Below are 24,010 nucleotides of genomic sequence, written 5' to 3' on the forward strand. Positions count from 1 at the left end.
AAAAAAAAAAAAAAAAAAAAAAAAACAAACTGCTTATTCTATACTTTGCCTGCAAAGATTAGGAGACCAATGACAGTTCAAACACAGTTGGCTCTGGGAAGATAAACACAGGCATGCTTCTACTGATTTCTTTGCACTAAGTATTTTGAATGCAAATAGAACAACTTTAAAACTTATTTTGCAAAATGTTATTCTGGTATTGTAACTTTACAATCTGTAGTTAAGTTCATACTGCTAAGGGATTGTTTATCCTGAGATCTCTTGCTGAGGAAAGGCAGGGATCACTGTGCTAGGCTACCTGGACATCTTACCTCAATGCCTGGCTTCTTCCTTGCCTCCAATGTCCTCCTCATAAACTCCAGCATCTTAAACTGATGATATCCCAAAATGACTTCACCAACTTCCCTTAATAAACCACCCAGCCTTTTCAATAAAGCATCACTCACTCCACAGTAAGTCCCAAAATTTGGTCATCTTGTACATATTCCTTTTCCTTGTTCCCCATATCCAAAACACTGCCACATTCTATTTATTCCGCCATAGTATTTTCTTTGGAATCTGCCTTTCTGCTCCCTTCTCATTGCTTCTAACCTCTCATCTGGAAATATTACAAAAGCTTCTTAACTCATACACACTGACCCACTCCTCTCCCTGCTAAACAGTTAATTTTCACTAATTTTCTTTAAAGCTTGGGTCACATCTCATCCATACAAAAACTCTGAAGGCTCTACTGCCCTCAGAACATCCCAGTACCTATGCCCATGGTTCTGGGCCACGCCAAGGCTGTTCCCACTATTCCCTCATACACGTTTTCCTGGACATTTCCAAGTTACGCTCCATGTTTGAAATTTCCTCACAATTTCAGCAGTAAAAATCCTATGAATCTTTGGCATGAGCTCAAAGTGCTCTTCCTATCCAGCATCTCTCCCTCTGGATTCCTTTTGCACCTGGTAACCTCTGATCACTCCTATGTTGTACTGTAATTAACGTGGACGTCATGCCCTCTTCACTAAACTGTCTGCATGACACTAAAATATGAGCCTGTTTCACTTTTGCATGCCCACAATGGTTTTCACATACTTGACATTTAATAATAATAAAAAAACTCAAACCAGGCACAGCAGGGTACACCTGTTAGTTCCAGCTACTTGGGGGCCACTTAAGCCTAGGAGTATGAAGCCAGCCTAGGCAACATAGAAAGACCTCCTCACAAAAAAACTCTCAGATCAATGGATGATTTTTTAAAAATTTAATATGGTATATATCAAATCATCCTAATGTTCCTAAGATCAATAATGAAAAGGTTTCCAAGGATCCAAATAACTACTTTTTAAGTATATCAATTTAAAAATAATCATTCCAAATACTAGTCTTGAAACTTCTCCAAGTGTACATATCCTAAATTTATATTATTGCTCATAGTGTACACATACTTAGTAATTCTCATATAGTAATTTTTTTTTAGAAGTCAGAAATCTAAGGCTTTTCTGTGACTAAGAGAGTCTAACTTAAAAAGTTAGTTCACGTGTACTGTTAAATTCTACTTTCATTCCTGTTATCTGTATGATTATACTAAGTAATTAAGAGAAAGAAAATAGATTTAAAACTAAATATACAGTGTAGGCATGACAAGCATGAAGCCCTGAGTTCGATTCCTAGTACTAAAAAAACAAACAAACAAACAAAATTAAATATGGCCCAAATCCTTTAGCAGCAAAACAATTTTATTTTGGTGCTCACTAAGAGATCCAAGGGCAAGCATCAAATAGTCCTATAAAATCAGTATTTTTGTTAGTATATTGATAAAAGAATACAGTTACCAAATTTATAGGAAATAATTTCATTGAGACATAACTAGTTTCTAGAAAATAAACACTATATAAAACATAAGATTTGTTAGGTTATAGGTAGTATTTGAGGCTCTACTTTGCCTCATTAATGGCAATTGGTTCTAAACTAGGAATATTTTACCTAATTAATCAGGGGCAAATAACAGTAACAGCAAATATTTCTTAATACATAACAGTCTAATCCTGACATACTTTATGTTAATACTTTATGTATTAACTAACTCACTGAACACGTAAAACAATACTATCAAGTAAACTCTATCAGTTCCAATTGTACATGGAACAACTAAGGAACAGAAGATTGGTAAGTTCCCCCAGGACATATAGAAAGCAGCAGTATGAAGATTCAAGTTGGCATTGCCACCATGAATTCAGAAAAATCCACAAAACAGACTTGACTGGGACTATCAGGATGTTTTTGAGGCACCGTGCTTTTCACCATCTGAACTTCAAAAGCAAAAGCTCCTCAATAATTTACCAAATGCCACAGTCCAACAGTCTCTCTTGTTTTCTCCTTTTACAGGTTCCATATTGGCAACAGGATCATCTTTTTGCCTTGGGTCCCACACCTTCACAGTTCCTGCCACGAACAAAAGGGAGTTGGAAAATTTCCATAGTGAACAATCACACCTCCTTTCTGCATTCTCTTTCCACAGCTTCCAGCATACATAGCAATATTACAGATATGGCATTTAAATATATTCATATTTTTCTGCTTTCTAATTGCTTAAGTTGTATTTGACAGTAATGGTAGGTCTATAATGCATATGTTACATGATTTTCAAATTAATAGATACACAGAAAAACTGTGTTCCTGTTATCTACAAGTGATGACTGACAAGGAAAATACAAGTATTATGTAATTCAAGCTATGCCTTATTTACTGGGAACCTAAAAGATGTTATAAAAAATCCACTTGTCGGGCAGGGAATTTAGCTCAGTGGTTCTGACACCTGCCTTGCAAGCACAAGTTCCTGAGTTCAATTACCCAGTACCAAAAAAAATAAAAATAAAAAAATAAAAAGAAAGAAAGAAAGAAAGAATCCACTTGTCAACAAAAACAATATAATATAACCATTGGCATTCTTATACACAAGAATAAGCGAATAAGCTCTCTCTCTCTCTCTCTCTCTCTTTTTTTTTGGTACTGAGGCTTGAACTCAGGACCTTGCCCTTGTGAGGCAGGCAGTGGCACCAGGCACCACTGAGCTAAATCCCCAGCCCCTAGCTCTCATTTTTATATGAATGGGTTTTTTTTTAGAATATTATTTCACATACAATTAAGTTTAATTTCTCCCAGGGCAAGAGTAAGGAAGGAAACATTAAATAAAATTAAAAAATAATTCTTTTTAATTCCAATCCCCTCACATTAATTCTTATCATAGGACTGCTATCTAAATAGTGTTACTGCCCACAAGAAATGCAAATGCATGTAATGAAATGGCTAAAACCAAATATGTAATAGAACAAGAAAAAGAGGAGAATCCTTGGAAGAGATACAAACTCAGAAAAGTGGGAGACATCCCACTAGATTTATCTCCAGGGATACAACTGGTCATTAAAAAGGCTCCTACAAGGGCCAGCATGTAGCTCAGTGGTGCTGCACCTGCCTGGCAAGCACAAGGTCCTGAGTTTGACCCCTAGTACCAGAAAAATAAAATAAAAAGGCTCCTGTAAGAAGAAGGAAAACAAAACAAAACAAAAAATTCTTACAAATATGAGCATTCTCCTACAGTGTTCATACAGATTTACAGGAAGCTCACTAGAGTTAAACTAGCAAAGAAAATTTAAGAAACTCATGAAACAAAAAGTAAGCAAACATAAAAAGATATTAATACAAGTTGAAGAGTATTATTTTCATCATCATAAAATTAGGGGGAAAAGGAAGAAAATCAATGCCAATAGGGTGACTGGAAATCTACCTCATCTATTAGAGTTGATGATATAAAAAGGTTCTTTAGAAAGTTTAACAACAAATTGTAAGAATTATCTTAACCTAAAAGAGTTACATACATGAAATAATCATTTCTTCAATATTTTTAAATCAGTGTCCCAAAACAAAAAACCAAAAAACTTAAGGCATACTGAATTAGTAATAGGTTCATGGTTAATTGCACTGTGACATAGCCATACACTAGAATACTATATCATTAAAGTAATAATTATGAAAACTGTGCACAAACCACAATATGTAATAAGCCTTAAATGAACAAAGTAAATTATTCACACTGATACATATGTAAAATTGTATGTAAATCTGGATATTTAAAAAAAAAAACTGGGTAGGAGCTGAGCAGGTGGTACATGTCTGTAGTCCCAGAACTGGAGAGGTGAGGCAGGAGAATTGAGAGTTCAAGGCTAGCAAGTTCAAAGCCAGCTCACACTATACAACAAAACACACAAGCTGGATAAGAAAAAAATCTAGTGGTTATAGTACTTTGATAGGTTCAATGTTATTTTTCTTTCTCTATTCCATGTTGCTTTTATGACTGACAATAAAGAACTAATTTCTAAAACACAACTGCTCTTAAACAATTATTAGAAAATTATATCTCACTGGGTTAGTTATCTTCTCTCACTACTGAGACAAAATACCCAAGACCCAAAGTTAAAGAGGGAAAGGTTTATTTGGCTTACAGTTCATACAGGTTTCAGTCCATAATCATCTGGCTCCAAGGCAGAGTGCAGAGGGGCAACAGTTCATGATGGCAGAAAACAGCAAAAGCAACAAGGGGCCTTAATAATGTCTTTCTGCCCCTTTTACCTAATTCAGACTGCTCAGGGTGGGTAGCACTCACACCCTTATTCCTAGTGCCCTCAGCTACACTCTAGATTCAGCCACCTCTGAAAAAGTCCCAAAGACTGCACGAGGTTTTGAGAGACATCTAAACACAAGCCAAACCACTCACTTTTCTTTGAAACAAATTTTCTCATGGTCTTGAGGAGCCATTTAAAACCTAGCCAAAATAGCTAAAGTATCAATTTTTTTGTACACTTCAGGAAGCAACAAAAACTCTCAATTCCGTGATAGTCGTTCAGAACAAATATGGACACCATGAGACCTGTCCCATGGGGTCTGGGTCACTGGGGGTTAGAAAAGCCCCTTGAGAATTCTGGTGCTCTCTACAATGCTCAGCGGGTGGATTACAGAAGTTCAGTTTTCAATCAGCTGTCAATATGACAATTTTCACAAGTACTAATTCTGCTTTTTAAAAAAAGAAAATGAAAAGCTGCCACCCACATTATATCATCAGCTGCCTCAAAACTGTAAAGACATTTTAAATCCTTCAAGGTTCAAAGGAAACTATCAATGTTAGTAGCTGATCTAACTCAAAACTAAAATAGTAAGTGCTGTGCTTCTATCTAAAAATACCCAAAAGTCTAACACAATTAAAGGATATGCAATCAAATTTACTTATTAAAACCATAGAAGCAAAGCTATTAAGAGAATCAAGGTGACCAAAGAGAACTGTGTAGAGAGGTATACTGTTGCATAGAGATTTCCACTAGAAAACAAAAATCTTACATACATAAATACAGCGACTCACCATCTCGGCTGCCAGTCACAATTTCAGGGGCTCCTTCCCCGACTCCTAGCCCTCCAATACCATCTATAGTATTTATAATTTCTTTATGGCCCTTTACAGAATATACTGGCATCTCTGGAGCTTCCAAATTCCTAAACAAAGAACATAGCTTCTTACTTATTATCACAGGTACCAAACACTTAAATCCATTACTAAAATTTAAGAATGTACACCATACATCTTTGTTTTAGTTTAAAAATAAGGATTCTGCTATGAAGGTAATTTATACAGCTACTTCTAATTGTTTTCTTTGCTTCAGGTTCTTTCAGGCCCTGATGAAAACTATAATTTGACTCAGCCTGAAATTTGAACTCCTGAGTCTAACCAGTGTTCTTCAATCATACGGAGATCTATGTTGGGTCTTCCACATATGACTTACTAGGTGTGCTTGTTAATAAAGGCAGATTTGTGAATTCTCCCTCAGGCAATATGAATCAGGATCTTGGGGATGGGATTCCCAATCCAGAGATGAGCTGGTACACTGAATTTGACAGAAACCACTGCTAAATCTAGCATCAAATCAAAATTGTATTAGAGTCATTTAGAATGACTTCAAAGCTGGCCTTGGTAGTTTCATCCTAAGAAATTTTTGGAGGCTAAAATATGCATTGTGTTTATTTGTATAAATTTTTCACTCTATAATGTATTATTTTCAATGACTGTAATACTGTTTTTCATTTAATGATATCTTAAAAAATGTCTCCTCATGCTAGTCACAATAAATATTATAGCCAGCCTGGCTGAAATTCATCTAACCCAAAGTTAATTTAAAAGGCACTCAGAAAAGTACTAATTAATACATGAGCTTGAGTGATGAGTAGCTGGATGAGGTTATACTCAAATCTCTTTTTAGCTCCTCTATTTCCTTCCTTTTTCACTCTTCACTAGTAACTTCTACCCACATTTCTTATACTGAGTTAGTTTTCAAAAACTTACATATTAAAACAAAAGAAATGTGATTTATGAAATGAAATCTCAGCTTATTGGAGCAAAATTTATTAGTAAAATATCATTGGGCCGGTGATTTAGCTCAGTGGCATTGTGCCTACCTTATAAGCGCAAAGTTGTGAGTTTTATTCCTGGTACCAAAATAAAATATCATTAATCAAAAATTTGATTAGGCTGGATACAGTGCCACACACCTGTAATCTCAGCATGGAGGGAGGCTGAGACAGGAGGATTGCAAATTAGAGTCCTACCTGAGCAACTAAGCTAGACATTGTCTCAAAAATAAAAAACAATAAACAAATAAATGAATAAATAAATTTTCAAAGCCTGGGGATGTCACTCAGTAGGCACAGCACCCCTGGGTTCAATGTCCCGTACGGGTGTGTGTGTGTGTGTGTGTGTGTGTGTGTGAGCTAGTTCAACTCAGTTTAGAGATGAGGCCTATCTTTATACTATCATTATGAAAGAAATGAGACTAAACAGAACTGTGCTAAAGAACTGTTTTTATTATTTTTAGAGAATTTAAGACATGACTTGTTATAAACTTGAAATTATAAGTCTTATCAATGAAGCTAAGTTGGTAATATTTGTACCATACTAGGTTAAGAAGATGGCCAACAGTTTTTCTTGTTAAAATATATTTATTTTTATAAAGGCTGGCTTCTTTCTCTCTCAATTCCTCTGAAACTATATGACATAGCATGTAAGAAGTGTTGAATAAATGTTAATTTAACTACTAAATAATTAAAGCAAGGGAAAATCAGCTTCATTCTACTTTATGATTTTATCCTAGATGAACATGGCAAGTCATTATAGAGTAGCATAGTCTAAGTGAAAATCTAGAATGTTCATATTAGAAAGTAAGTCAGGGCATACAGTTTCTGGAATATTACCATATACTTTAAATAACTAAAATAATAGATTTTTTAAAAAAAATAAAGAGGAATTTCAATTCATTCAATTCTAAATTTAAAAAGACTCAAAGTAGAATATGAAAATTAAAAACAGTTGATACAGATTAGAGCAGACCAGTGAGGACCGCCCAGTCACGCAGGGAGCTCACTGCTCCCCCACCTCCAGCGCCCCGTGCCCTCATCGGAGCAGACTGATGAGGACTGCCCAGCCGCAAGGGGGGCCTCTGCAGCATTCTCCCCCTATCTCCCCACTGGAGCCTCCCGGCTGTGTCAGTACCTAGATCCACACTGTAGAAGCACAGGTGGTCATGAAGGCCATTTTACTGAGCTCCAGAAGATAGAATGGAAGTGAACAACAGCAGTAAAGGCACATCAGACCTCCATAGTTGGTAAGTTGGAGGGACCACCACCTTCCATCAGAACTTGGGCTATCTTCAGGAGAAGGCAGACAGAACCTGCAGTAGAACCTTGCAGAGTTCAACCCTGCAGGAGGTCAGCAAGCACAACTTGTGCCTTGCAGCCAGAATTCAGCCTGAATCTCAGGGGTCTGCCATTGGCTAGCTGAGACTAATTGACTTATTTCTGCACATTGTTGCCCACACTGTCTATTCTGACATCAGAGATATAATCTGAAAGAGGCTCTTCAAAATTTTTTCTTTCTTTTCCTCTTATTTTTAATTTTAATTTTTAAATTTTTATTTTTTCCTATTCTGCAAATTCTTCCTTTTTTCTTTTTTCCCATTCAGTCTCTTGCTTCTCCATGTTACTCTTCATCTCCCTTTTTGTTCCTGTTCCTGCCCTAATTTGGATTTCTTCTTTCTTTTTTCTTCTTTTTCCTTCACTCAATTGTCATTAGTTTCAAAGGAAAGTGAGTACAATTTACAGCTTCCCTATTACTGTTAAGTTGTTCTATTTTTGTCTTTGTTCTTGCATTCTTTCCCTCTTCTCTTAAACAGTTTCCTAGAGTTTGAGTGATCATCCTGTGTCTTCTGGCTTTACTTGAAACCTTCTCCTATTCTTTTACCTATCTATTCCTCTCCTCCCAACTGCTTCTAAGTTCCCATCCTAAAGGGTAAAGTTGCTATATTGAAGAGTTTATTCACTATAAACATATTTTTGACTGGTCGTCAATTTTTATTTAATTCACATGGTTAAAGGTAATAGATTAATAACCACCAAACATGGTCAATTTATGAGTTGTGCTTGATGCTACTGTGTTGCTGATTGTATCAACTGTGCTAAAGGGTTGTGATTGATTTAATGAGTTGTCCTTTCTGATATTAAGAAAATGAGAGTATCTATGAGTCATTAGAGACTCAAAACCTAAAGAGCAGTTATATCAGGAAGATCAAAGTACTAACCCAGGAATTAAACCACGGACAGCCCAACAACAAAAATAAAATGAGAAAACACTTAAGAAAGGCACAAATACAGACTTCCAGTTCACCAAAGGCAAATTCTAGAGAAAACAAGGAGGAAAAGTCAGACAATCAACCACCAGGATACCCTGAACTCATACCTCAGGAAGTAACAAAACAGATCAATCAGACTCTAGAAAAATTCAAAACAAATAATTTCCCAGATAACTACAGAGATGAACACAATGAAAGACATGAGTAGAGACTCTAGAACAGAAACAAACAAAAAAAAAAGATGAGCTCAGGACAATGATAGAAGCCATGAATGCCCAGCATATGAAAGAAATGGAATCATTGAAACAGATTAAAACAGATATCCAGGAGATTAAAAACTCTACTGAAAGCATTCACACCAGAATGAATGATTGTGAAGATAGAATTTCAGATATAGAAGACAGGACTGCAGTCAGTGACCATGAAAAAAAAAGATCTCTTAAAAACAGTAAGGGATCATAAGAAATCGATTCAACAACTCCTAGATGATGAAAATAATAATATTGATAGGAATCCATGAAGTAGCAGGAGGAAGTACAAATGACTTTAAAGAAAATGTTCAGAGAATTAATGACAGAAAACTTCCCAAACAGAGCAAAAGAATTTGACAATACAGATAAATGAGGCATACAGAACTCCCAATAGCCATGATCAAAAACAAACTACATCTAGACATATAATAGTCAAGATCCTGGAAACCAAACAGAAGAACAAAATACTAAAAGCAATTAGAGAAAAGAAACAAATCACATGTAAAGGAAAGCCCATCAGAATCACAGCAGACTTTTCAATACAAACCCTTAGGTCAAGGAGAACCTGTAATGAGGTTATTTCATGCCCTAAAAGAAAACAACCTCCAGCCTAGACTGACGTATCCTGCAAAACTCTCTTTCAAAATGGATGGGGAAATAAGATACTTCCATGACAAGAGAACACCTGAGAAACTTCATGAATACAAAACCAGCACCACAAGGAATTCTAAACAATATCCTAGAAAAGGACAATGAAGGTCACAGTGCCATGAAGCCCAACAGAGCAAATCAATTAGACAAGACAAGAAACGAAAGGAAAAAGAGGAAAAATTAAAAAGAGCTAACAACAGGACACCATGGCAATGGTAAGTCAATACATATCAGTTATAACCATCAATGTCAATGGCCTCAATTCATCAATCAAAAGAAAGAGACTGGCAGAATGGATTAAGAAGCAAAATCCAACAATATATTGTATACAAGAAACACACCTAGTTCAAAAAGAAACTCATAGACTGAAAGTGAAAGGATGGAAAAAAGTTATCCATGCAACAGGAGACCAGAAAAAAGCAGAGAGCTATCTTATTAGCAGACAAAGTAAATTTCAAACCAAAACTGATTAAGAGAGACAAAGAAGGCCACTACATCCTTGTAAAGGGAACAATCCAAGAGTAAGTGATGACAATCATAAATATATATGCACCATATATTAACGCTCCCAACTATATAAAACAAATATTAAGGGACATGAAAAACCACATAAGCACTAATACAATTTTAGTGGAGGACCTAAATACCCCACTATCACAAATAGACAGATCATCTAGGCAAAAAATCAACAACAAAATACTAGAATGAACCAAGCTTTTGAACAAATGGACTTAATGGGCGGCTGCAGAGTGTTCCACCCCACAAAATGAGAATATACATTCTTTTCTGCTGCACATAGGTCATTCTCCAAAATAGACCACATACTAGCTCATAGCACATTTAAATAAAAGCAAAGGAGTTGAAGTTATCCCATGTATATTATCAGACCATAGTGCAATTAAGCTGGAGATCAATAGCATAAGAAGCCGTAAGAACTTCACAAACACATGGAAATTGAATAACACTCTCCTGAACAATCAATGGGTCACAGAGGAAATTAAAGAAGAAATTAGTTAGTTTTTACAAATAAAAGATAATGCCAATAAAACATACAGGAATCTCTGGGACACAATGAAAGGAGTTCTATGGAAAATTCATAGCAGTGAATGACCACACTAGGAAAACAGAGTGAGCTCAAATAAACAACCTAATGATGAATCTTAGGCTCCTAGAAAAAGAAGAGCAAGAAAAACGCAAAGCTTGTACAATGGAGGAAATTATAAAGATCAGAGCAGAATTCAATGCAATAGAAACAAAGAGAATGATACAAAAAAATTCAATAAATCAAAGAGTTAGTTTTTGAAAGAATAATAAAATTGATAAACCCTTAGCCAAGCTTGTCAAAAAAAAGGAAAGAAAAGGCTCAGATCCATGCAATCAGTAACAAAAAAGGTGAAGTCACAACATATCCAATTGACTTAACTGATAGCATATCCAGCAGAAATCCAGAGGATCATCAATACCTACTTCAAGAACCTGTACTCTAATAAGATGGAAAACACAGAAGAAATGGACAGATTTCTTGATACTTATGAATTATCAAAGTTAGTGAAGATAAAAAATTCTAAACTTCCCAATTACAATCTGTGAAATTGAAAACATAATTAAAAATTTACCTACTAACGAAAGCCCAAGTCCTGATGGCTTCGCTGCTGAATTCTACAAGACATTTAGACAAGAACTACTGCCACTATTCTTTAAACTTTTCAATGAAATTGAAAGGGAAAGCAGTACGTCCAAATTCATTCCTAGAAGCAAGTGTTACTTTGATTCTAAAACTGGGGAAAGACCAAACCAAAAAAGAGAACTACAGGCCAATCTCCTTAAAGAACACAGATGCAAAAATCCTTAATAAGATGCTGGCAAACAGAATACAGACAGTCATCAGGAAGATCATACACCCTAATCAAGTCAGATTTCTTCTAGGGATACAATGTTCAGCGTACGTAAATCAACAGAGTTAAGGACAAAAACCATATGATCATTTCAATAGATGCAGAAAAAGTATTCAACAAAATTCAACACCCATTCACGATAAAATCCCTGCAGAAAATTGGAGTAGATGGTCTTTAACTCAACTTAATTAAGGCTATGAGAAATCAACAGCCAACATCATATTAAATGGCCAGAAACTGAAAACCTTCATGTTAAAATCAGGAACAAGACAAGGATGTGCACTATCACCACTCTTGTTCAATATAGTTCTGGAAACATTAGCCACAGCAATTAGACATGAGAAAGAAATGAAAGCAATAGGGCTGGGGATTTAGTTCAGTGGTTCCAGTGCCTGCCTCAGAAGCACAAGGGCCCGAGTTCGATCCCCACTACAAAAAAAAAAAGAAAGAAAAAAATGAAAGCAATAGGGCTGGGGATTTAGTTCAGTGGTTCCAGTGCCTGCCTCAGAAGCACAAGGGCCCGAGTTCGATCCCCACTACAAAAAAAAAAAGAAAGAAACAAATGAAAGCAATGAAGATAGGAAAGAAAGAAGTTAAACTGTCATTATTTGCTGATGATATGATACTCTACATAGAAGACCCAAAAAACTCTGCCAAAAGACTTCTAGACTTAATTGATACTTTCAGTAGAGTAGCTTGGATACAAGATCAACACTCAAAAATCAATAGCCTTCTTTTAAACAAATAACACACTCTATTGAAGAGAAAGTAGTGAAACAATTCCTTTTACAATAGCATCTAAAAACTGAAGTATCTAGGAATCAATCTAATGAAGGAAGCAAAAGACCTCTACTCTGAAAAAAGAGATTGAAGAGGATATAAGAAAACGCAAAGATATCCTCTGCTCCCAGGTAGGAAGAATCAATATACTAAAAATGGCCATGCTTGCAAAACTGCTATACAAAGTCAATGCAATCCTGATTGAAATTTCAAAAGTATATTTCACAGAACTAGAAAAAATAATAAAAAAATTCATTTGGAACCAGAAGAGACCTAGAACAGCAAAAGCAATGCTACGCAACAAAGATGTAGCAGGGGGTATCACAATCCCCAACTGAAACTATACTACAAAGCCACTGTGATAAAAACAGCATGGTACTGGCAAAGAAAAAGACCTAAAGATTAGTGGAATAGATTGGAAGATAGAGAAACAACTCCAGATGTACTCAGCTACCTCATCTTTGACAAAGGAGCCCACCAACCTCACTGGAGGAAAGATAGCCTTTTTAATAAATTGTGTTGGAAAAACTAGATTTCAATCTGCCAAAGATTAAAACTAGACCCTTATCTTTCACACTATGCACTAAATTAAAATCCAAGTGGATTAAAGATCTAAATATTAAAAAAGAAACACTAAACTTGCTGGAAGATAAGTTAGACAGAATTCTCAAAGACATTGGCATAAAAAAGACTTTATGAAAAAAAACCTCAGTAGCATAGGAACTAGTACAAAGAATCAACAACTGGGATTGCATCTTATTAAAAAGCTTCTGCACTGCAAAAAAACCACCAACAGAGCTAAGAGACAACTTACAATGTGGGAAAAATATTTTATCAGCTGCTCCTCAGACAGAGGATTATTACCTAGAACATATAAAGAACTCAAAAAAATTAGAGCCCTCAAATATAAAGACCTAATTCAAAAATGGTCATCTGAAATGAACAGACATTTCTCAGATAAACAAGTAAAAGCAGCATATATATGCAAAATGTTCCACATCACTGGTCATTTGAGAGATGCAGATGAAAACAACACTGAGATTCTACCTCACGCCACAAAGAATGGCTGCTATCAAGAAATCAACCAATAACAAATGTTGGAGAGGTTGTGAGGAGAAAGGAACCTTTCTCCATTATTGTCAGGAGTGTAGACTGGGGCAACCACTGTGGAAACCAATATGGAGATACCTCAAAGAACTAGGATTAGAGGTCTCATTTGACCCAGCCATCCCTCTGCTGGGTATCTTTCCAAAAGAATTAAAAGAATCGTACCACAGTGATATATGCATACCCACATTTAAAGTGGCACAGTTTGTAATAGCTAAAAATTGGAAACGGCCCAATAGCCCATCAGTTGGAGACTGGATAAAGATGTGGTTTTTCTATACAATGGAGTACTATTCAGCCATAAAGAATGAGGAACTGAAGTCATTCATACGAAAATGGATGCATATTGAGGCCAAACTCTTTAGTGAAATAAATGAGACACATGTGTAAATACTGAGTAGTTTCTCTGGTGTGAAAAACTGAAAGTGTAACTAAGAACCAAACTGTATAACTGATAATGTGAAATATGAAGAAAAGGGCTAAAGGCGTAGGGCAAGTGGGAAGGGTAGGGGAAAGGAAATAAGGGAAAAGAAAAAATATGAGAAGAGGAAAAAACAGAAACAAAGTCTTTGTAAACAGGGGAGCTTGGAGGTAGTGAAGGGAAGGCAGAGGTACAGGGAAGAAATGAGAACCAAGATCTGTCATGTAAAGGTACAAGATCCCAATGACGAATGTAACTGTACCATACTCTTAAAAAGTACCAATAAACTCAATGAAAAAAAAAAGTATTTCGTACAATTGTGATTTTACTCATTCAAAACCAGTTTCCCTTGATTTGTTCAACAAATATATTTCTAAGAAGTTGTGCTTAGATGTTAAAGTATTAAGGGCCAGGGATTTAGCTCAGTGGTGCTACTGCCTGCCTTGCAAGCACAAGGACCCAAGTTGGATCCCTGGTACTAAAAAAAAAAAAAAGAAAAAAAAAGAACCAACTCTTGAAAACCAAGACATGTCATGTAAAGGTACAAGATCCAAATGATAAATGTAACTGTACTGTATATTTTAAAAGTACCATTAAACTCAATGAGAAAAAAAAGATGTTAAAGCATTAAAAAGCAAACTGTAAATGATTTGAGAGTTGTACAGTAAAAATTAAAACAAAAACAAAGTGTATCATTCTGTAATGCCAAATCTCTTGCTGAAATGTAGATAATATCTAATTTTTCAATGTTATGCATGTGCATATTTGTATACTGTATTCTCAACAGTAGTGGGGAACAGAGTTTTATTTATAGATACTGGGCATTAAATGGTAGCACAAAACAGCATGTAAGTAAGTATTGATGATATAATTCAAAACATCTGAAGGAAAATCAGTTAGTATTTTTAAGTGGATTTTTAATATGTACTCTAGAAAAATACATCGAAAGATAATTCTCAGACTTTTCTAGCTAAAATTGAACAACAAAAGAAATATTTAAAAATTAAAATTCCCTCCTTCAGGAGTAGGGTGGTAAGACTACCAAAGAAAGTGCTTGTCTCGACTGTTTGAACACTGCTTAAAAAATCTTACCATATATGAAGGTTTCCACCAAAATCTCCAGTAGCTAAGTATCTCTGCTGTAAAGATGCTGCACCAAATGTTCCACATTTAATGGGTTTGGCCTTTTCAATCTTGAGAGGGAGAGAAGAGAAATTATCTATGTAATCAGTTATTTAGAATCCACAATATTTATGGTTCTATAAAGTTTAAACACATAAAAGCAATTAAAACATTTTCTAATTAAAAAAATTATGCTCTGCCTTTGGTCACTTGTTATGTACTTTTAAATTAGTATTTTTTTAAAATTTACTTTGTTCTTTTCTTACTAACAACATTCAAATGCTAACAACTCTACCATCTCCACTGTTTTGCAAACATGAAAGTTTCAGCATTCTATGTAATATTCTTTAAGATCCTCAGTAGAAATGAAACATAATGAAGATACTGTTTTTTCCAAAGGGCTACAGGGAAAAAAGATGTTTATGTGTCTCATCGTTTCCCCTGCAAAGCCCTATAAACTAAAGATGCTTATGTCTACTTGTTCTGGGATCCTTTCAATGCTTAAGAGATTTGTACACCTGTGTATACACAACACTGCTATTAGTATGAAATTCTTTCATTTCAAAGGCTACTGTTCCAAGTGCTGTATATAGTCACATCAGTAAAACAACTACAACCCAATCCACTGTTGAAGATATGGGGCCTCTGGTAGTCAGGTGAAGACCATATTGCCAAAGGGCCCTTGGAAATTATCTAGGAATACCCTCCTGTCATAGAAGATTGAAATCTAGAGCTGTGCGAATTTGCCCAAGTCTTACAATATTCAACATTTACTGAGTCCCACTATAGTTGAACACCGCTACTCCAAAAAAATCCAAAATCCAAAATGTTCCAAATCTCATACTTTATGACCATATATATGATGGTACAAATGGAAAGAAAATTCCATACTTACCTCACATCTTGTGATGAGTCATAGTCAAATCGGAGGGATACTAACATACTGTATAAGGTGTATAAGGTATAAATGAATCGTACATGAATTTTGTGTTTAGCCTGGGACCCATCCCTAAGACATCTCATTATGTATATGCAAATATTCTAAAATCCAAAGTGTAAATGGAAAAGTTCTGTTCTAAATATTTCAGATAAAGGCTACACAACCTGTATATCCAAGTCATCAAGCGAGGCAAGAGGAATTCAAGGATGAGTGAGATTAGCTATACTATCAAAATCAGACATTCCTATCTGACTCCTCTACATATGCCACTCCCACACCTCCCTGGGTCTTCCATCAAAACATTAATTTTACCTCCGATTGCTTCCAGTTCCTCACTGCCTCCTCCAACTCCCAGTTCTACTTGCCCTGGTCACTGAGGTCTCTCCTGCAGCCTAACTGCTTTTCGTGGTATCTTGGCTCCAAGGAACTCTGGGGTCTGGAATTAGAAGAGGCCACTACTGATGCCTGCTCTGTATCACACTCTGACCCTATGCTACTACACTTCCTATTTACTATGGGCCTCCACTGACCAAAGCTAGTCATTCTTTTCTCTGGTCTTTTATAATTTTTCTACTTTTGAATTCTTAACGTTTACAAATATAATATATATTCCCCATGAAAATACAAACAAAATAACGGAAGGGAAAAATGCCTCCTTTCATACTTTCCAGAAGTAATCCTTATCCTTCTGGATGTTTCCATACACATTTTAGTTTATTTCTTTGTGCACAAAAAGAACTGGTGAGCCAGGTGTAGTGGCACACATCTGTAATCCCAGCACTCAGGCGGCTGAAGCAAGAGGAACACCGTAAGTTCGAGGTTATCCTGGAATACACAGCAAGACCCTGTCTCAAAATTAAAGAGCAACAGAAAGAAACACAAATGGCTATTACAGTACTCCAGTACTTCAGTGCTCAAAAAGCAGTACCACAAGGTGCAGTCTTTGATACCTGCATATCTGAAAATTGTTACCTTCAAAGGAAAGAAATCAAATTGAGAACCAGTCTGTTACACGATAGGCCACATACTGGAAATTTTCACCTTTATCATGGTATGGTGTCTAAAAAAACAAACTTTAAAAACTGTGTCTACATTTACTGGCACAGACTCCCAAAGTGGCACCAAGACATAGGAAATGTCTAAAGCCCTTTGACTTCTGGCTTGCCTGGCTCTGAGTCTGTTTCCTGCTTCTCCTCTTCTCTCTACCACCTTGGAGCCACACCAGTCAGTTTTCTGTTTGTTCTCCAGACACACCAGTCATTTCCATCTAGGGGCATTTGCTGTTCCCAATGCTTGGACGGCTCTTCGCTCAGATCGTTAGGCCTCTTGCCTCCTCATTCAGACTGTAGTTCAAATTCCACATCCTCAGCAACCTTCCATGACCCTCTAATCTGAAGTGGAAACCCCAAGTCACTGTCCCTCGCCTTACAAAGTCTCCTTTATAATTATCAACAAATTATTTTATTCACTCAATTATTTCCTCTTTCTCTAGAATGCAAGCACCATGAAAACAGGACCTTGTCTCATTTGTATTACACGTGGTACGTCCTCAACACTTGTTGAATTAAAATGTACGTAAGTATATATTAACTCTCAGCCCTAGTGCTGGGGAGAGAGAAACCATTGCTCAGCTATTTCTTGTTCTTCCTTTTCTCCCACAGGTTTTCATGTGCATGGTTCCGACAGTCTGTGGCATCATTTCCACACAATCATGAAAACAGCTTCCATGTATCACACACACACATATCAGATACTGTTCTAGATGTGCTTCCAGAAGAGACCGACCTTCTCTTGACAATTCTGCAAAGTTAGGTATTCTAAGAACATTGCTTTCATGATGAGGAAACGGGTTCAGCAGACTGAGGGACCTGCCATAGGTCCCAAGAGCTAGGGGGACTCCAAGCTCTTTCTACTGAAGAAGACTGCCTCCAGGCCTGTATGGGAAAATATTAAATGGGCATTTTATTATGTAGCCCTATTCTGCAAAAATGAGTCACCACAAGTACCAAAGGAATGTTCAATACTGAAGTAGATTGGTGAGCTCAACAGAGCAAGCGTGAATTAAACATACTTTCAGATTTCTGTCCTTTTGTTTTAAACCTCACTCATCTCCTTACTAGATAAATACATTGGATTATGCTTCCCTTATGTACATTTCTATTTTTGTATGAAAAAAAGAGATTTACTAATGGTCTGTTATGCAAGAATCAAACTCAAAAGTATATGAATATATTAAAAATAAACTCGGGCCCGGGATTTAGCTCAGTGATGCCGCTGCCTGCCTCACAAGTGCAAGGTCCCAAGTTCGATCCCTGGTACCAAATAAATAAATAAATAAACTCAAACACCTTGTCATCTGCATGCAGTGAGGACTACACTTTGCTCAGAAGGGCAAGCACTGCCCTTTGGAAAGGAGGCATGTTTTCCTTCCTCAGATATTTACGGAAATCCTAATAGCAGTGAAAACAAGAGAAACTAATTTTTTTCTAGTTCACAAGAGTTCCCCTTTAACTCTTAATATTTTACCTATAAAAGAGATGCTGCCGGGTGTCGTGGTGCACGGCTGTAATCCCAGCACTTGGGAGGCTGAGACAGGAGGATCGCTGTGAGTTCGAGACCAGCCTGGGCTATATAGCATGTTCCAGGTCAGTCTCAACTACATAGTGAGACCCTGTCTCAAAAAACCAAAAAAGAAAAAAAAAAGAAAAAGAAAGAAAAGAAGAGATGCATAGACTTTGGCAGAACTTAAAAGTTTTCTTGCCAGACATCAGTTAAAAAAAATTGAAGATTTGGTGAAAATGATCCCAATGAAGTAAGTACATATTGATGATTTTTGCTATATGATACTTTAAGTGACCAGCAAGGATGGTTCATTGGGCCTAACTTGTGGTATTCTTTGCTACAATGATGTTACCATGATTAAAGAAGCCCACGATCTTCCAGCAACAGCTATTTCTGTTCTGTCTGTGGGTGGGTCTAGTACAGCTTGTCAGTATTTCCTCCTCCACATCCTGGCACTACTTAATTAACATTAAAAGGTTTAGTCAACCAAATGCTAACAAGGAGTGAATTCAGTAGCACGGAGGCTAAAACGCAGAACTTTATTAGCCTATTACTAATTTCATAGTATAAGTACCCACAACCATGATTCCATTTTTCAGGACCATCCCTATCCATATACCTTTATGCCAATTAAAAAAAGAAAAAACTGCATTTGCAGATCAAGCCTTACACATGGAAAGCCTGATGAAGCAAAAAGAGAACACCCAGATGGACACCTTTGCGTGGAGGAGTAAACTGCTCAACTATACACACAGGCCCTGCCCTCCCTTCCCTGTCTATTCTTTCAGCAGTGAGAAAAGGGTGGCAATACCAAAAGCTGATTTGCTCCCTTCCCCTCTTATCTTAGAAGCACAGACTCTGGGGCACATGGCTTAGGGTAGTTTCCTAAACTTTTAATAAATAATCCACTAGCCCACTGGTTCTCAGCCCTCGTACGCATTAGAATCACCTGGCAGATGTTCCAAAAAAACAAAAACAAAAAAAACTAATGTCCAGGCCTCCACCTAGTCTAGATACATCAGAGCACCACTGCCTCAGAATTTCTGGGGAACAAGGTCTAAATATCTGAAAACATGCACATACACAAACAGAAACAACGAAACATTCGAGATGATTCAGGCACACCACAAGAGGTGAAAATCACAGAGCCTGTATTTAACCTATATTGTTTTATTGCCACATACACTCAAGGTTCTTAAATGTGTTTTTCCCATTTGCTTTACCCTTCTTTTAAATGGTAGGCTTTTTAAGAAAAGAGGTGCATCTTTCAATACCGTGGGTTCTTTTTTAACATAGTTCTTTGAAATAGTAGGTTCTCAGGAATTTCTGGATGGAAAAAAAAATTTCCAGGTAAGGATAATTTATTATTCCCAAGATTGAGGTAAGGGTGATGCTTTCATCTTTTTTCCATCTATATTTTCTGAGATGAATACATATTTTAAATTTTAAAAAATTTCTAGAATGCTCCAGAAACTCTAAAAAAGATAAAACTATTTCACTCAATAAAGTATATTGCTGAAATCTGTACATTGTAATTCTTATTCAGAAAGCCACAAGTCTTTTATGTGGTTCCTAGTTGAGTTTCAATTGGCCTTTATCATCAATACTTTACCTTTTTTTTCCACTAAACTATAAATTTTTCATTACATCCTATTTATAGACATTCATTCACTCATTCTTTTAGTAACTTATTGAATGGCTCCTCCTTACAAACTACACAAAATACATTTTCTTCTTACTCTTCAGGAGCTTACAATCTAATCAGACATAATTGGGACAAAATTCCTATTTCTATCCCAAGTAAACAGAACAGGAATACAACAAAAAGAAAACTACTTTGTGTGGGCATCATGCATCAGAAAATCTGAAACAGCGACTGGGCATGAAGTGATGAAAAATATAAGGGAAGGTGGAAAAGAGCAAGCCATATTTAGAAATTCTGCCTGGCTAAGGAGAGCAAACTAAACAAGAAAAAGACTCAGGGGAGTTTAAAATGGGTCAGCACCTCACTGAAGGTTGCTTATCCAAAGTGTATTCATCTTTTTCTTACCTGTTTAACTCCCATCTCCTCCAAGCCAATTCTCTCCACAGCTCTGTGTGTGTTCAGCGCTGTGTGTGTGTGTGTGTGTGTGTGTGTGTGTGTGTGTGTGTGTGTGTGTTACTGGCAGTTGAACCCAGGGCCTTTGCACTAAAGTACATCCCAGCCCCTTTTAAAATATTTTCTTTTGGAAAAAGTCTCACTAAATTAAGTTGTTAAATTGCACTGACTAGGCTCGAATTTATGAATCTCTTAGTTCAGTCTCCTGGAGTGTTGGGATTATAGGTGTGCAACCCTTAGCCTGGTATCTCCACAGCTTTTGATTTCTGCAACTCTCTATGTCCCCTGCACTTGTAGTCTATTACCTGAATATGACCAATCATTTCTTTTAGACAATCAACTCCAGTCATTTTAAAAATTTCCAACAGCTACAGACATGCTGCTTGCTTTTTGTTGTTGTTGTTGTTGTTGTTGTTCTTTTATTGAGTTTATTGGTACATTTTAGGTATACAGTACAATTACATTCATTATTGGGATCTTGTACCTTTACAAGACGGGTCTTGGTTCTCATTTTTTCCTCTTGTAGAAATGCTGCTTGTTAGCCAGCACAACTGTCTGCACCTGTAATACCAGCAGTATCTAGCAAGCTGAATGTAGGAGGATCACAGAGCTCCGGGCCAGCCTGGGCAACTTATCAAGACCCTCAAATAATATTTTTATGCTAATTATTATCTTTATTCTCTACATCTTTCACTAGTGATCTTTAAAAAGCTTGTAAATCTGTTCTTAGCACACACCGCTGAAAGCCTTTCAATGATCTGCTATTTTTCTTTGTAAAAAGACACGATGGCCTACAGATTTCGCTATGTGGTTCCTTCATTACTTGTCCTGTTTCTTAAGAAGACAAACTTTCCATAACTGAACTTCAGTACATGCTGTTTCCTCTGGAAAATTCATCCTCTCATCGTACTTTGGTCTAGTTCCTACTCATCTCGTCTGTTTTCACTCATCAAACTATGTTGTTCGTGTGAGTGAACTCACCTAGGTTTGCATTTATACATCCTTCACCTGATTATTAAACTAAATGTGTCTCCCACTAGAAAATTAACTCCGTGAGATCGGCAACACTATCACTTACATGCCTGGGAATACCAAGCACTTAACTTACACTTGTCTAGAGAATAAACGTGTTGGGCTGTCATTCCTAACTACATCACAGTACTCTGGTGGATACGTTAGCTCTGCTTCCAAGAAAAAGCATTACGTGGGCGCCCTAAAACTTACTACAAACGACTGCAAACTAAATGGTTCTCGAATTCAGACACAAAATCTTAGCACTCCTTCCCAGAGACTTTGTGTTGCACTGCAATGGGGGTGGGAGGCGATCGAGGCTGACAGGGCGCGGAGGTACAAGCCCGCTGAGACTTAGGGCTCAAAAGCAAGGTTTTATGTCTGAAGCATTTCTCAATCTGCAACTTCCCTTGTCCCTAGCTACTGAGCTATACTTTGGGGGGAACGCTTTTTAGAACGAAAACAGGCCAACAGCGTGGGGGCTGTGGGGGCACTCGTGCCCAAAGGCAGTCCAGGGGCTGGAGCTGGATAGTCTCGACCAGGGACCCACCTCCCGAAGCAGCTTCAGGTCCCCGTGCTGGATCTCGTACAGCTGAATTACGCCGGTTCCCCGTGCGAAGTTGCCCATGGTCACAAACTTGGCGCTGCAGGGCACCCACTTACAGTCAAACACCGTGTAGCAGAGGCCCTTCTGGATATGGGCGATGATCTGAGGCTTCTCGAAAGCCGACATGGTATAGCCGATTTCACTTTCAGTAACCACCCACACCGTGACCCAGACAGACGAAACATTAACCTGGAAACCAGACTCTAAACTTAACGACAGTTGGTCCTTTCCGCTTGCCGTACTCTGCCCCTCTGCAAATTGGATTTAGTTATCTTCAATAATGCCAGATTTGTTTCCCAGGACGCACAAGGTGTTTCTCCATAGACGGCACAAATTTGATTAGCATCTTTACCCACTAATTTTTGCTCATATACGCACTAGTGATTACAAAATGCCTTGGCTGTGAATTGCGTGGTCGGAAGCCAACCCTAAAAATCAGGCATATTATTAGGAGATCCCAGGTAGACACACTCACCAATCCTGCTTCAGGATCCTCAGTGTGGGACCTCAGAGGGGCGGGGGCCTGGGTTTGATTGGCGAAGGCGGGCTCCTCTCACAGCGCCTGCGCAGTGCAGTGCCGCATGTGTTCACACTGAAAACGTTTACCCGGTGCGGAAATGGCCGAGATGGAGACGCAGGCCGCGGCGGCCGAGGAGGGGTTCACACAGGTCACCCGCAAGGGTGCCCGGCGGGCGAAGAAACGACAGTCTGAGCACTTGTCCGAAGCGGAGGAGGGCAGGGACGTGGGCAACATGGACACGGAGGAGGCTCGGCCGGCGAAGAGGCCCGTCTTCCCGCCCCTCTCCAGGGATGGACTCCTGGTACTATCAGGGACCCTGGGACGGGATCGGAGCAGGAGCCATGGTTAGGTCAAGCTGGTGGTCACTGAATGATGTCGAAGTTGTAAGGGGCTGTTCTGCCGTGAGGGTCTTGCGTGACTCTTCTGAAGTTTAACTGGTTCAGATAAGGGAAGCTTCTTGTAGGTCGATTGTCATCTTACAACTCCACCCACAGCCCTCCAGGATGTTTCCTGAGTTGTGTTTTTTTACTTTGCAGAGTGGGAAAGAAGAAACACGGAAAATTCCAGTTCCAGCTAACAGATATACTCCATTAAAAGAGAACTGGATGAAGATATTTACTCCTATTGTAGAACATTTGGGACTCCAGATACGCTTTAACTTGAAATCAAGAAATGTGGAAATCAGGGTAAAGAGAATGCCGTCCATTTCCAAACATACTTGGGTTTTTCTCCTCCTTGAATCAAAGCGCTTTTTCCTCAACGGAACTTGGTTTTCTTCAACTTTTTAAATATACAATAACTTTAAACTTAACCGGATACCTTCAAAATCTGCCTCAACACAAATGTTAACCAAATTCATAAATTGATTCTGAAACTATACCAGAGTATTGACAGTATCTGTGTATAAAGTATGTAAATAACATACTTTAAAATAAAATACATTTTCCTTCCTGAAGATTCTTATATCATTTTCAGGACTAGTATAAACTTACATCTGTTAATGGACTGTAATCATGAACAGAGAGGCACTACTCTTAGTAGCTGGTAAAGTTTAAATGTTATCGGATGTGACTGATAGAACCTATCTTTGCTCCCATTGCCACTCTAATTCAGGCTTTTAGGATTTCATGCCAAGCGTTGTTTGCTTATATGGGTTCCTTTGCATTATGTGTTTCTTTACTCCATGTTCTGAGACAGTGCCAGATCAATTTTCTCAGTGCTTCTGTTATAATCCTGGTATTAAGTTAAGTGATTGACCATATCTTCCTTTCAAGTAGGAGACCCAGCCACAAGTTCATATCTTACCTTTTTTTTTTTTTTTTTTTTTTTTTTTT

General features: G+C 37.5%; 2 protein-coding genes across 3 annotated transcripts in view; one reads left to right on the forward strand and one right to left on the reverse strand.

Annotated features, from left to right (window-relative positions):
* Wdr92 (WD repeat domain 92) overlaps positions 1–22,392 on the reverse strand; it is a 30,411-nt gene extending 8,019 nt beyond the window's left edge. Inside the window, exons 1-4 of one of the 2 annotated variants that reach the window (XM_033764431.1) lie at positions 22,213–22,392; positions 14,909–15,009; positions 5,399–5,529; positions 2,329–2,430 (exon numbers count right to left, since the gene is read on the reverse strand). In XM_033764431.1, coding sequence (XP_033620322.1) covers positions 2,329–2,430; positions 5,399–5,529; positions 14,909–15,009; positions 22,213–22,341 — 463 coding nt within the window. In that variant the 5' untranslated portion in view covers positions 22,342–22,392. Of the gene's footprint in view, positions 1–2,328; positions 2,431–5,398; positions 5,530–14,908; positions 15,010–22,099 lie in introns of both variants that reach the window. The other variant, XM_010609713.3, reaches the window with a different exon arrangement.
* Positions 22,393–22,689: 297 nt separating this feature from the next.
* Positions 22,690–24,010, forward strand: part of Pno1 (partner of NOB1 homolog) — a 9,608-nt gene continuing 8,287 nt past the window's right edge. Inside the window, exons 1-2 of the mRNA XM_010609715.3 lie at positions 22,690–22,977; positions 23,213–23,362. Of these exons, the coding sequence (XP_010608017.1) occupies positions 22,774–22,977; positions 23,213–23,362 (354 nt within the window). The 5' untranslated portion in view covers positions 22,690–22,773. The remainder of the gene's footprint in view (positions 22,978–23,212; positions 23,363–24,010) is intronic.

The sequence above is a fragment of the Fukomys damarensis genome, unplaced genomic scaffold, assembly GCF_012274545.1.
Source record: "Fukomys damarensis isolate Sample0158 unplaced genomic scaffold, DMR_v1.0_HiC HiC_scaffold_2, whole genome shotgun sequence".
NCBI classification, from domain to species: Eukaryota; Metazoa; Chordata; class Mammalia; order Rodentia; family Bathyergidae; genus Fukomys; species Fukomys damarensis.